Source organism: Gadus macrocephalus, chromosome 13 (genome assembly GCF_031168955.1).
Source record: "Gadus macrocephalus chromosome 13, ASM3116895v1".
Classification (NCBI taxonomy): domain Eukaryota; kingdom Metazoa; phylum Chordata; class Actinopteri; order Gadiformes; family Gadidae; genus Gadus; species Gadus macrocephalus.
The window spans coordinates 3,140,932-3,154,165 of record NC_082394.1 but is presented as its reverse complement, the minus strand read 5'-3'; the positions used below and the strand labels follow the sequence as shown (position 1 = coordinate 3,154,165).

General features: G+C 45.2%; 1 protein-coding gene across 1 annotated transcript in view; it reads left to right on the top strand.

Annotated features, from left to right (window-relative positions):
* The window catches only part of LOC132470952 (metabotropic glutamate receptor 4-like), a 62,705-nt gene that overhangs the window by 20,140 nt on the left and 29,331 nt on the right, over positions 1-13,234 (top strand). The window contains exon 4 of the mRNA XM_060069915.1: positions 9,226-9,426. Coding sequence (XP_059925898.1) covers positions 9,226-9,426 — 201 coding nt within the window. The remainder of the gene's footprint in view (positions 1-9,225; positions 9,427-13,234) is intronic.

The following is a 13,234-nucleotide window of genomic DNA, read 5'->3' as shown; positions in this document are numbered from 1 at the left end:
TTATGTTTTTTTTTCATGACGACCAATAAAAAACAACAGTGTTACCCCTTATGTTTTTTTTCATGACGACCAATAAAAAATAACAGTGTTACCCCTTATGTTTTTTTTCTTGACGACCAATAAAAAATAAAAGTGTTACCCCTTATGTTTTTTTTCATGACGACCAATAAAAAACAACAATGTTACCCCTTATGGTTTTTTTCATGACGACCAAAGAAAAACGACAGTGTCACCCCTCATGTTTCATTTGATATAAACGACAGTGTTACCCCCTATGTTTTAATTGATAAATATCGACAGTGTTACCCCTTATATTTATTTCATGACGGCCGATAAAAAACGACAGAGTTACCCCTCATGTTTTTTCCATGTTGACCAATAAATAACAACAGTGGCACCCCTGTCAACCTTTTTCCGGGGAACCGAACATGAGCTGTTTAGAGTGTTAACCTCCGAACTTAACAATGCACCATAGGGACACCGGATAAAGTCATCACAAAGGTTATACTTGACTTTATAATTCACATGAAATACAGATAAGAGTCTTCCAACAGAAGACATCAACCGGACTTGAACCCCGGTCTCCAGGGGGTTAGCTCACAGCTCTCACCACTTCCCACTGAGATTTATATTTTAATTATGTCTGAGGTTATATATGACAGTGCAATAGACATGATAGCATTACGTTTAAAATTAAAGATATTGCCCACTGGAGACCGAGGCTCAATATCTGTGGAAATTACCCCTAATGTTTTTTTTCATAACGACCAATAAAAAACAACAGTGTTACCCCTTATGTTTTTTTTCATGACGACCAATAAAAAACAACAGTGTTACCCCTTATGGTTTTTTTCATGACGACCAAAGAAAAACGACAGTGTCACCCCTCATGTTTCCTTTGATAAAAACGACAGTGTTACCCCCTATGTTTTAATTGATAAATATCGACAGTGTTACCCCTTTTATTTATTTCATGACGGCCGATAAAAAACGACAGTTACCCCTCATGTTTTTTCCATGTTGACCAATAAATAACAACAGTGTTACCCCTTATGTTTTTTTTCATGACGACCAATAAAAAATAACAGTGTTACCCCTTATGTTTTTTTTCATGACGACCAATAAAAAACAACATTGTTACCCCTTATGTTTTTTTTCATGACGATCAATTAAAAACAACAGTGTTACCCCTTATGATTTTTTCATGACGACCAATACAAAACAACAATGTTACCCCTTATGGTTTTTTTCATGACGACCAAAGAAAAACGACAGTGTCACCCCTCATGTTTCATATGATAAAAACGACGGTGTTACCCCCTATGTTTTTATTGATAAATATCGACAGCGTTACCCCTTATGTTTTTTTCATGACGACCGATAAAAAACGACAGTGTTACCCCTTATGTTTCATTTGATAAAAACGACAGTGTTTCCCCTTTAGTTTTTTTCATGACGACCAATAAAAAACAACAGTGTTACCCCTTATGTTTTTTTTCATGACGACCAATAAAAAACAACATTGTTACCCAGGGACGCGGGAAGTGGGGGTGCTTAGGGTGTTGCAGCACCCCCCCCCCCCCCTGGCGAACCCTGGCTGTAACTGCAAGTGAGAAAGTTTTCTGAACAAATCAATACTTTTTTTTATTTTATGTATAATTTTATCATACAACATGATTTTTCATTAAATTAATACTCGTTCCAGAAAAAAACACCATAAAAAACGACATTAATTATCCCTATATACTCCCTGGAACCGATTTTGACAGTATCTGCATATTGTTTTGAAGATTTTATAGCTTTTGAACATTAATTAGTAGGCCTAAGTAGGTTGAAGTTTCTTAGTTTTCCCCCGTGAAAGCGAACAGCTGTTGTTCCGTTCCAAATCAGCTGTCCTCTGCCATCTCAGCCCTTACGGGAGCTTTTCAATTCATTCTGGAACGTGCATCTTTTCAGGGAATTTGTCCAATAAATCCATAACAAATACCGAATATTGATTTTCTTATGTGTCCATATTATATCCATTATATTGTCCGGGTATTCCCAAGACGCTCACTCTCTGCAGCAAGCCAGTCACAGTTGATTGGCGCGGCGCTGTTACGGTAGTTGAAATTGGTAGTTGAAATAGGTCCAATTTCATGAAAAAGATCGCTATTGCTGTGCATGTGCACAGTTATGAAACTCAAAACGGTGTTCTTGCATATGACTTTCCTTGATAATTTGCCTCAATCCAAAGTACTTCCAAACTGCACTCCTCCATCACTACTCCATTTTCCTTCTACCTAAACCGTTCGCGGAGGCGCTGCACTTGCGATGCTAGCTGTATTGGCTAACCTTTAGCTAACACCTACGAATCACTGCCAGAGACCGCACTGCGAGTGAGTGACAGAAGGCGGGGCTATATTCGCACTGAAGCGATGCATGTCTGTTAACTCGCTTTCCGAGAGAAGAGAAGACTAAGCGCTGATATACTTCTATTTTGCGTGATTTTGCGGAACAAAAGGTTGTTCTGCAGTTTCTAAAAACATTTGAATAAATAGCCTTTACATTAACATCCACCCAAAATCCACTTGCCCGTTCGGGCAACCAGAAAAAATCTCAACTTGCCCAAACATTTTTTTTACTTGCCCCGGGCAAGCGGGCAACCGTTAGTGTCATTGGCTGACCAGCGCCTCACACACCCAAACACCCCTCTACCACCACACAACACACAACGCCTCACACACCATACAACCACCACACAACACACAACGCCTCACACACCCAAACACCGAACAACCAACACACAACGCCTCACACACCGAAACACCCAACAACCAACACACAACGCCTCACACACCGAAACACCCAACAACCAACACACAACGCCTCACACACTGAAACACCCAACAACCACCACTCAACACACAACGCCTGCCTCACACACCCAACAACCACTACACAACACACAACACCTCACACACCGAAACACGCAACCACCAACACACAACGCCTCACACACGAAACACCCAACAACCACTACACAACACACAACGCCTCACACACCCAACAACCACCACTCAACACACAACGCCTCACACACCCAACAACCACCACACAACACACAACGCCTCACACACGAAACACCCAACAACCAACACACAACGCTTCACACACGCAACAACCACCACACAACACACAACGCCTGCCTCACACACCTAACATCCACCAAACAACACACAACGCCTCACACACCGAAACACACAACCACCACCACACAACACAGAACACCCCGTGTGTCTGAGGACGTGGGGGGAAGATGGATTTGCTCCAACGTCCACAGCCCCCCGCTCTCCTCGTGAGCCCGCTCTGAGAGGAGGTGGAGGTGTCATGCCAAATTTGTACCGGCTGCCAAATTTGTACCGGGCGCGTCATCCATACGTAATCCATTCCAAACCTGCCTGGCAGCAGATGATCGCGTCGTCCGTTGTCGGGCAGGTTTCAAAAAACATTTGCGCTCATGTTGCCAAAGACGAAATAACATAATACAGTTAACGGATCGCTAGATAACACTTGTTTTTACTTCATATTTGTATTGTATTCAATTGTTTAATCAAATTTAGCTAGTAAACTGAGTGTTTAAAGCGGTTTTCATAAAACATTTGCGCTCATGTTGCTAAAGACGAAATAACATAATACAGAAAACGGATCGCTAGATAACACTTGTTTTTACTTTATATTTGTATTGTATTTAATTGTTTAATCAAATTTAGGAAGTAAACTGAGCAGGTCAAGGACGAAATAGCACAATACAGATAACGGATCGCTAGATAGAAGGTTCGCGAATGTCCGTGAACCTTTCACGTCATTCGACGCGATCGTCCGTTGCCAGGCAACGGACAACGCGATCATCTGTTGCCAGGCAGGTTTGGAATGGATTACGTATGGATGACGCGCCCGGTACAAATTTGGCAGCCGGTACAAATTTGGCATGACAGAGGCCCCGGGGCCCGGGATTAGTATAACGACGTGCTGGGCTGATCTGGAGCCAGTGTCAATGAGGCGCGGCTCCTAGGGGCCCCGGGAGGAGCAGGGCAAGGTGGTTTGTTCATTATCACACCCATTCCACTCCATCAAACTTTGGGCGGAGGGGACGGTTGCTCGTTTCTCATCGACGGTTAACTTCTTGCTGCGAGTTCCCGAGTTGACTTTGTTTAGTTCAAGAAGTTGTTTCGCGGAAGGCTTTTGGATGCATTCATCTGCTGGTTTTAAAAGAGCCATTTCACAACATGGCGACATTGGACGTGGTATTGGACTGTCACCTCTTCATTCATGACACTGTTTACACTGTTAACATGCTGCTATAGCATATTAGTGCTTTATATTTATTATTAGGTGAGTGCTATTTATTACTTTTTTAATCTTTTTATCTTATATTGCAGTGCTTCTGATGCACTGATGTCACTTTTACATTAGACTGCATACTTGTATGCCTTTGACAAGTAAAGTACTCTTTAATCTCTCTTGAATCATATATTGACCATATAAGCTTATTAAAACCATATTTATATTTTATGTAAGATTGATACTTGATGCAATTGGACATCAAACAATACAATATTTTTGACAATACATAAGTTATTAATATAACTGCAAATAGCAAACAAGAACGAGGAGAATCAAAACGGCAGCGCTAACAACAATAATGTTGTTTTTATCAATTTCACTAAAGTCAGGGTATTATTCCTGGCCTCTAAATCCCTGTCCGCCGTGTGCTATTAGCACGTTGCGGCTAATTAGCCGCGGTCCGGCAGGTATTGGCAGCGCTGTCTCCGCTTATCCCAGATAGACGCTGCGTTGTCAGCTCTGAGACGAACGCTAGCATGTCGCCCCGGTAGTTCTGTCGCTATCTCCCTCCGACAGCGTCGTGGCGTCCAGGCCACCGCAAGTTCAACAGCATGCTCAGAGAAGCTTCTGGAAGCTCCCGAGGTCTCCTATCTGAGGCTCTGTCACCTAGCATGCCACCAATTAACAGCTCCGTTAATAACCCGACCCGCCCCCTACCCGGGCAAAGGGATTAATAAATACCTATCACGACTTATCACGCCCAGAAAGGATTATACGGACCGACGGCTGTGTGTTGTGGGTGTGTCTTGTGTGTGTCTGTGTGTGTATTGTGCATGTGTTGTTTGTGTGTGATGTGTATGTGTGTAATGCATGTGTGTTCTTAGTGTTGTGGTGTGCGTTTGTGTATTGTGTGTGTGGTGTGTTGTGCGTGTGTGTTGTGTGTGTGTGTGTGTGTGTGTGTGTGTGTGTGTGGTTGCTGTGCGTGTGTGTGATCGTGCTATGTGTTGTGTGTGCAGCAACATCCTCAGTGTGGCGTCGACTCACGGGCATAAAAAGACATTTCAGTTCTGGGAAAAACACGGCGTGCTGACACGCTCTCGCGGCAGGTCTCAGGTCAGCCCGATGACGGACGACAAGGCCAGGCTTGTGTTGTTGTTGTTACGCGCTGACCAGGACACAGCCGCACACAGATGGATATCAAAGTGCACTCCTCTCCCCGGCAGACGTGGTGACCTGGGGAGAGGGCGTGTTCCGACGCTGCGCCGACGCAGACGTCTCGCTCTGTAATTGATTGCTACCGGCCCGGGGTTCACTTGGCGTAGGAAGGGAGCGACCGACGGAGGAAAATGCTTTTTCCATCCTTGAGCGTTTGGAACGCTGCCCATCCCCCTGTTTAAAAGTTCAGGTCGTTTGTTAGGAAGCGCTGATAATGAAACGCCTCGCGTGGAATGCGAGCCCAGCGAGAGCAGCCATGTTCCTGCAGGAGAGATTTGATACTCCTAGGCTTTTTCATCAGTGAAAATTGGAGAAAAATAAGCTGTAAAGACCAAGTTTGAAACCCTGGCGCTTCAGACATTTGTGTGTCTTAGTGTGTAGACTGAACGTGTTCAGTGTGTCCGTTGCTGTTACATTCCCGGCCCGATACATATGGATATTCTTCAGGTACTATCAAAGCCACTTCCACATTATCTCAGAACTGTTCCCCCTCACAAAGACGACCGGAATCTTGAAGCGGATCCAATTTACTTGGCGGCATGTGGCTCAGGAGCTAGAGCGGGATGGCTGGCGAACGGAGGGTTGCTAGTTTGATCCCCTAGCTCCTCCGAGCGAGCGTCGAGGTGTCCCTGAGCAAGAACCCTCACCCTAACCGCTCCCGACAGGCTGGCTGTCGCCTTGCGTGGTTGACACCGCCGTCGGTGTGCATGAATGGGTGAATGTTAGGGGATATTGTAAAGCGCTTTGAGTGCAAAATAAAAACGCCGTATAAATGCAGTCCATTCACCTTTTTTCCAGACCACACAGCAGAGGCCGGATGAGATCCAATACTCCAGACCCCCGCAGGGACCCTTTCCTTCTATGGCTTTGAATTCCTCTCTTCTGATTGATGACCTTCATCTCCAGCGGTTAGACTGATAGACTGAACCCTCCGGAGGGCTGGGGGTCAAAGGTCGCTGAGTGAGGCGGTACCCTGATACCCTGTCTTGCTCCCGGGGGGTACACGCAGCTTTGGCGGCGGTATTGTGACGAGAAGTGTAAAGTGCGCTGAGTGCCGGAACATATTAAACACGCCGGAGTAGTGCAGCGTAGGGGCTTTTCGTCCAATCAAACGGTCACATTCACCGGTAAACGGGTGGGAGCAGCATAGTGGTTTTACTGTAGCGCGCGCGGCTATATTTAGCTATATTTAGTTGTCGTGTTTAACGATGGGAGGGATAAAAAGACACCCCGGTATGGTGTACTGCTTGAGCCAGAACGTGGTAACACCTAGGTAACCATCAACCGTTCATTAACATTCATAACCATCTCCAATCATTTGTACCCGAATACCTTCGTGAACATGAAAACCTACCTGAGTTAACATAAACACCATTACCTTAACATTAAAACCAGTAGCAAACATGAACAACATAAGATATGATAACTAGACCACTAGGTAGCTGTTAGCAAATTGTTAGTTTGTGCTTATCACTGAATGTTACTTAATGGTTAATTAACGTGCCCTTATTGTAACCGTGTAATCGTCACCTTATAATATATAGGACTGCAGGTCAGACTCTAACCTGGGCCGTTAGAAACATCTTTGGCGCATTCTTGGGGTGAGCCACCAAGCCCCCCATTGGCTGATTCGTCTACTCAAAGCGTGTGAGGTACAGCTGCGACTGAGAACAATTAAAGCACCAAATCCCAAATCACCTGAAAGTGCTGCCAGGCCGAAAGAGTGCAGAGAAGGCTGTAGTTTTCAGTCAGTGGCAGTACACTGAACGGTTTAAGAGTTTGTTCCATCCTAACAAATGGGGACGTGTTCTAAAGAGAGCGAAAGGGCGATACCATCCCCACACCAAGCAGCACACCGCGCCTTCTCAGAGGACCCCTGCATCAGGCGCACGTCAGACGCATGGCCTATTAGAGGTAGGGGACCAAAACAGCCGCTGCAGTCCTCCTTTGATGGCCAACAAAACACAGGAAAAGGCTAAAATGACCCAGACTGCAACATCAGAGCTCCCTTAATTGGCACTGTTGAGGTTTTTCGAAGACCTTTTGCTCTATATATTGCCTGATTACAGTACTTGGTACCTCGATGGTAACACGTTCTGCCGTTTCCGTCAGGGGAGAGACGCCTCATTTGTTTTGCTGAAGACCACGATGGATGTGTTATCAACAGTCACTATTCCTGGTGCAACGTTGCCTTCCACTAATCTTAGCACAGGTGTTATAAAAATGCACCGAGTGCTTAATAGAGAATTAAAACGGCGTATGCGCCAGGCACACAGACACACCGCTGCCAAAGTGTAATATAGATATATATATACACAAAACAAATGTACTAATTATGTATACGCATGCAGAGTAGACTTGTTTTGTTTTCTGCCGCTGTTCCAAATCGAATATGTGCTCAGCGAGGTGAACGGCGGTCTGAGGCAGACGTCAGGTGCCTTGCGTTCATTTGCTTTCTAATTGATTACTGGCGGCAGAATTCACCCAGAGAAGGAAGGGGTGAGTCTCACACAGGGAACGCAGAGTCTAGTCGCTACCGCAGGCATTTAGCAGGCATTTAGCGCTCATCCAAAGTGACTCGTGATGAGACACAGGTCATTAGGAGGGAGGGAGGGTTCATGCCTCTTGCGATAACCCATATACATGTACAGTATATACTATATATCTGTACAGTATATATATACTGTGTATCTGTGTATTTATATAGTAATTCAGTATGTGTTTGTGTATATATATATTTCTTTTAGTTTTACGCTAATTAATTACTTTAAATTAATTAATTAATTAGGCGCTCTACAATGATTTGAATGTATATATTGTAATTCAGTATGTGTGTGTATAAATATATATATATATATTTATTTGTAGTTTTTAGTTTTACTCACTTTAGTTTTAGCGGCTTTAGTGATTTAAAAGACACAGCAGTAGGAGTAGGGAGGGGTAAGGGGGTAAGGCATGTTGCCCTACGATTCCTTCAGGGTCACTGGGGTTCGAACCCATCCGGTTCAGCCTGGGGTCACTCTACACCCTAACCCCACTTACGCCCCTAACCCCCCTAAACCCCAACCCCAGTGTACGACCCTTCTGTGAACCGACTATTGTTGACTCCTGTACTCTGATTGTTATTGACAAACCTTCCGTGCTCTGACTGTTGTTGGCTCTTCTGTGCTCTGACTGTTGTTGAAGACCCTCCATTCTGTGATCTGACTGTTGTTGACTCCTGTACTCTGATTGTTATTGACAAACCTTCCGTGCTCTGACTGTTGTTGGCTCTTCTGTGCTCTGACTGTTGTTGACCACCCTTCTGTGATCTGACTGTTGACTCCTGTACTCTGATTGTTATTGACAAACCTTCCGTGCTCTGACTGTTGTTGACCACCCTTCTGTGATCTGACTGTTGACTCCTGTACTCTGATTGTTATTGACAAACCTTCCGTGCTCTGACTGTTGTTGACCACCCTTCTGTGATCTGACTGTTGACTCCTGTACTCTGATTGTTATTGACAAACCTTCCGTGCTCTGACTGTTGTTGACTCTTCTGTGCTCTGACTGTTGTTGACTCTTCTGTGCTCTGACTGTTGTTGACCACCCTTCTGTGATCCGACTGTTGACTCCTGTACTCTGATTGTTATTGACGACCCTTTTGCGTTCTGACTGTTGTCGTTGTCGTTGTTGTCGTTTCAGACCAGGAGCGCATCGGGAAGGACTCGTCCTACGAGCAGGAGGGCAAGGTGCAGTTCGTGATCGACGCGGTGTACGCCATGGCCCACGCCCTCCACAACATGCACCGGGAGCTGTGCCCGGGCACGGTGACCCTCTGCCCCAAGATGGACCCGCTCAACGGCACGCTGCTGCTCAAACACATCCGCCGCCTCAACTTCGCCGGTGAGTCCGGAGGAGAGGCCCCGGTCGGTCGGTCTCTGACGATTTAAAGCCCCGTGGGGAGCCCTGTAAGGGGGGGGGGGGGGGGCTGGAGAGGGGGGGATGGAGAAGGTAGTTAGCATTATTATGTAAAGTTAGAGGAGGGGTAAGGGTTTGGGTTTTGTATTGTAGTTCAGTTCTTTTGGTTTAAAGTTACTCTACAATCTACAATCCTTCGTACCCTGACCCGATTAAATAATGTATACATGACTACCTTGTTCAACATGAACACCATCACCTTAGTTAACATGAACACCGTCACCTTAGTTATCATGAACACCATCACCTTAGTTAACATGAACACCATCACCTTAGTTAACATGAAAACGTCACCTTAGTTAACATGAACACCGTCACCTTAGTTAACATGAACACCGTCACCTTAGTTATCATGAACACCATCACCTTAGTTAACATGAACACCCTTACCTTAGTTGACATGAACACCATTACATTAGTCAACATGAACACCGTTACCTTAGTTAACATGAACACCGTCACCTTAGTTAACAGGAACACCGTCACCTCAGTTAACATGAACACCGTCACCTTATTTATCATGAACACCGTCACCTTATTTATCATGAACACCATCACCTTAGTTAACATGGACACCATTACCTCAGTTAACATGGACACCCTTACCTTAGTTAACATGGACACCTTTACCTCAGTTAACATGGACACCCTTACCTTAGTTAACATGGACACCTTTACCTTAGTTAACATGGACACCCTTACCTTAGTTAACATGGACACCCTTACCTTAGTTAACATGGACACCTTTACCTTAGTTAACGTGGACACCCTTACCTTAGTTAACATGGACACCTTTACCTTAGTTAACATGGACACCCTTACCTTAGTTAACATGGACACCATTACCTCAGTTAACGTGGACACCGTTACCTTAGTTAACATGGACACCGTCACCTTAGTTAACGTGGACACCTTTACCTTAGTTAATATGGACACCTTTACCTTAGTTAACGTGGACACCATTACCTTAGTTAACATGGACACCTTTACCTTAGTTAACGTGGACACCCTTACCTTAGTTAACGTGGACACCTTTACCTTAGTTAACGTGGACACCTTTACCTTAGTTAACATGGACACCTTTACCTTAGTTAACATGGACACCATTACCTTAGTTAACATGGACACCTTTACCTTAGTTAACGTGGACACCCTTACCTTAGTTAACGTGGACACCTTTACCTTAGTTAACGTGGACACCTTTACCTTAGTTAACATGGACACCTTTACCTTAGTTAACGTGGACACCCTTACCTTAGTTAACGTGGACACCATTACCTTAGTTAACGTGGACACCATTACCTTAGTTAACATGGACACCTTTACCTTAGTTAACGTGGACACCATTACCTTAGTTAACGTGGACACCATTACCTTAGTTAACATGGACACCTTTACCTTAGTTAACGTGGACACCCTTACCTTAGTTAACATGGACACCTTTACCTTAGTTAACGTGGACACCATTGCCGTAGTAATGGTGGTTACCTGGTTCTGGTGGTTGGTCTCTGAAGTGTTTATTGCACCATGGGGGGGCCTTTAATGGGGGAGGGATGGGTTTATGGAGGGAAGGGGGGGTGCATGCAGAAGGGACTTTATATCGATTTCCCCCACAACTCTGGCACTTTAATGTAACACCTTTTGGGAGGGGCACTCTTAGCCTGCTTTCTGGGACGGGATCCAAGGCGTTTGCCTGGAGGTCCCAACTTAAACATAAATCACGTCGGGTTTATTAGAACAGCGCTTTTTCATGATTACACTATCCCAAGGGCTGGGGGGGGACACGCCCTAAAAGTACATCGGAAGTCGAATGAAAAACACAGAGAGGTAAGGCAGCAGTGCCGCCGAATGAGGCCAGACGCATTACAAGGATTACATGAGTAGTGGATTAAGGAAAGCCGCGCCATGTTGGGCTCACCTAATCAGATCTGCAGTGCTGGGGCGGGCTGGGGCTGCTGGATGAAACCGTGTCAAGCATCCTTCTACCAATATCACATATCACAGCTGTTCCCCGGTTGTGGATTCACTTATTTCGGCGTAAAACGGAGCCTGTATTCGGTCGTTCATTCACGTAGTCATTCCTTCATCCCTCCGTTGATTACTTCCTGCGGCAACTTTATTGATATCTTACAAATGCACACATACACGATCCCATGAGGGCGTGCGCGCTGAAAGGAGCCGTGGTGAGGGAACTCCGAGCATGTCCTCACCGAGGACTGCAGAGTCCTACAACCACTATCAACGCCCTCCCATGGACTCTACCGTGGGCTCCGTACAGATACATTATTCATTTCAACTCTTTCTCCTCAAGCTAATTCTCCGTGAGAGTTGTGTACTTGTTGCGCGGGCAGAATGCAAATTCGATCTTTAATTCATGACAGAGAGTGGAGTGATAACAATAAAGTAACTTGATAAACGGGACATTTCTTGCTAGACTCTCAGCTGCGTTCAGCTGATACGCTTTTCTATTGCGTATTGCAGAATGGTGCATCTTGGGATACTTATGCTTTCCCCCGAATGGCTATGAACAAAGCATTGTGGGGAATTTGTCCCTCTCGCTCCATGAGTAATCTCAGCTGGAAGTCGAATAAACGCGGACCAAAACAGCACACAGCGAAGTTTCCGGAAAGCATAAGTAGTTTTCTGGGAATGCCAGGAAAGAGAAATGGTGTTGTGTTTGTGTTGGGTTTATCGGTACGGAAACAGCCCCACGACGTACAGTTTCATTACATGGAATGGGGGGTTCCTTGGTTTATTGTCTGGGAGCGTGGAGGTACATCATCACTTCATCAACTATTGATGCCGTCTCCTGTGAGTAATTCGCTGGTACCCATCCCAGCCTGTTCTAGTACCGCGATGGTCAGCTTGACGACATTTTTCTTTTTGCTTGCGTCAAGCTGATGTTTATTTTTCTGCCTTGTTGGTGTGAGGCCGACGTTTGAAGAGAGGATTCAGAGATGTAAAGAGAAAAACGCAGCATTTCAAAAAGACTTGATGAAGAGAGGGTGTGGAATGTGAAGCTGTATTCTCATGCATGTGATGGGGGCAAAGAGCCAATGTGCTTTCCACCCTGAGTCACCGGTTCCGACCGAGAGAGAGTATTGAAAACACGCTCTACTGGATAAACGCGATCAATAAAGTCAAGGAAAATATGCGCTATGGCAATATGAACTGACCTTTTCAGACTCTCAAATTGAAACGATTGGCAGTGCTGTTACACCGTGTGTGTGTGTGTGTGTGTGTGTGTATGTATATGTGTGTTTGTGTGTCTGTGCGTGTATGTGTATATGTGTGTGTGTGTGTGTGCAGGAGGGAAACTGGAGTAGCTGAAAGTGTCCTATTAGTGGAGTATGGGCCACAGGGGCTGCACATCACCCCATGCAACGGGAATGTGTACGTTTCTGACATTTGTTCGGGCCAGAATCTCAAATATAACACAGCAGAAAGAACGTCTTAAAGCCATTGAAAACCATCCTGGTCACCTTCGGGTCTTCAACTCATGGATCTGACCAGCCTTGTTGGTGAGGTCAGGCACGGCAGTGTCATGGCTGGTTGGACAAATAAAGCTTTTGAACTTGAACTTTGAACTTTGAAGGCCTTGACCCACACACTTTGCTCTTTCTGGACAAGCAAATCCAAGGTGTTATCCTTCATGCACACACACACACACACACAGACACACACCCACACCCACACACTAACCTCTGAAGCGTATGTTTGCCCGTCATGGTGG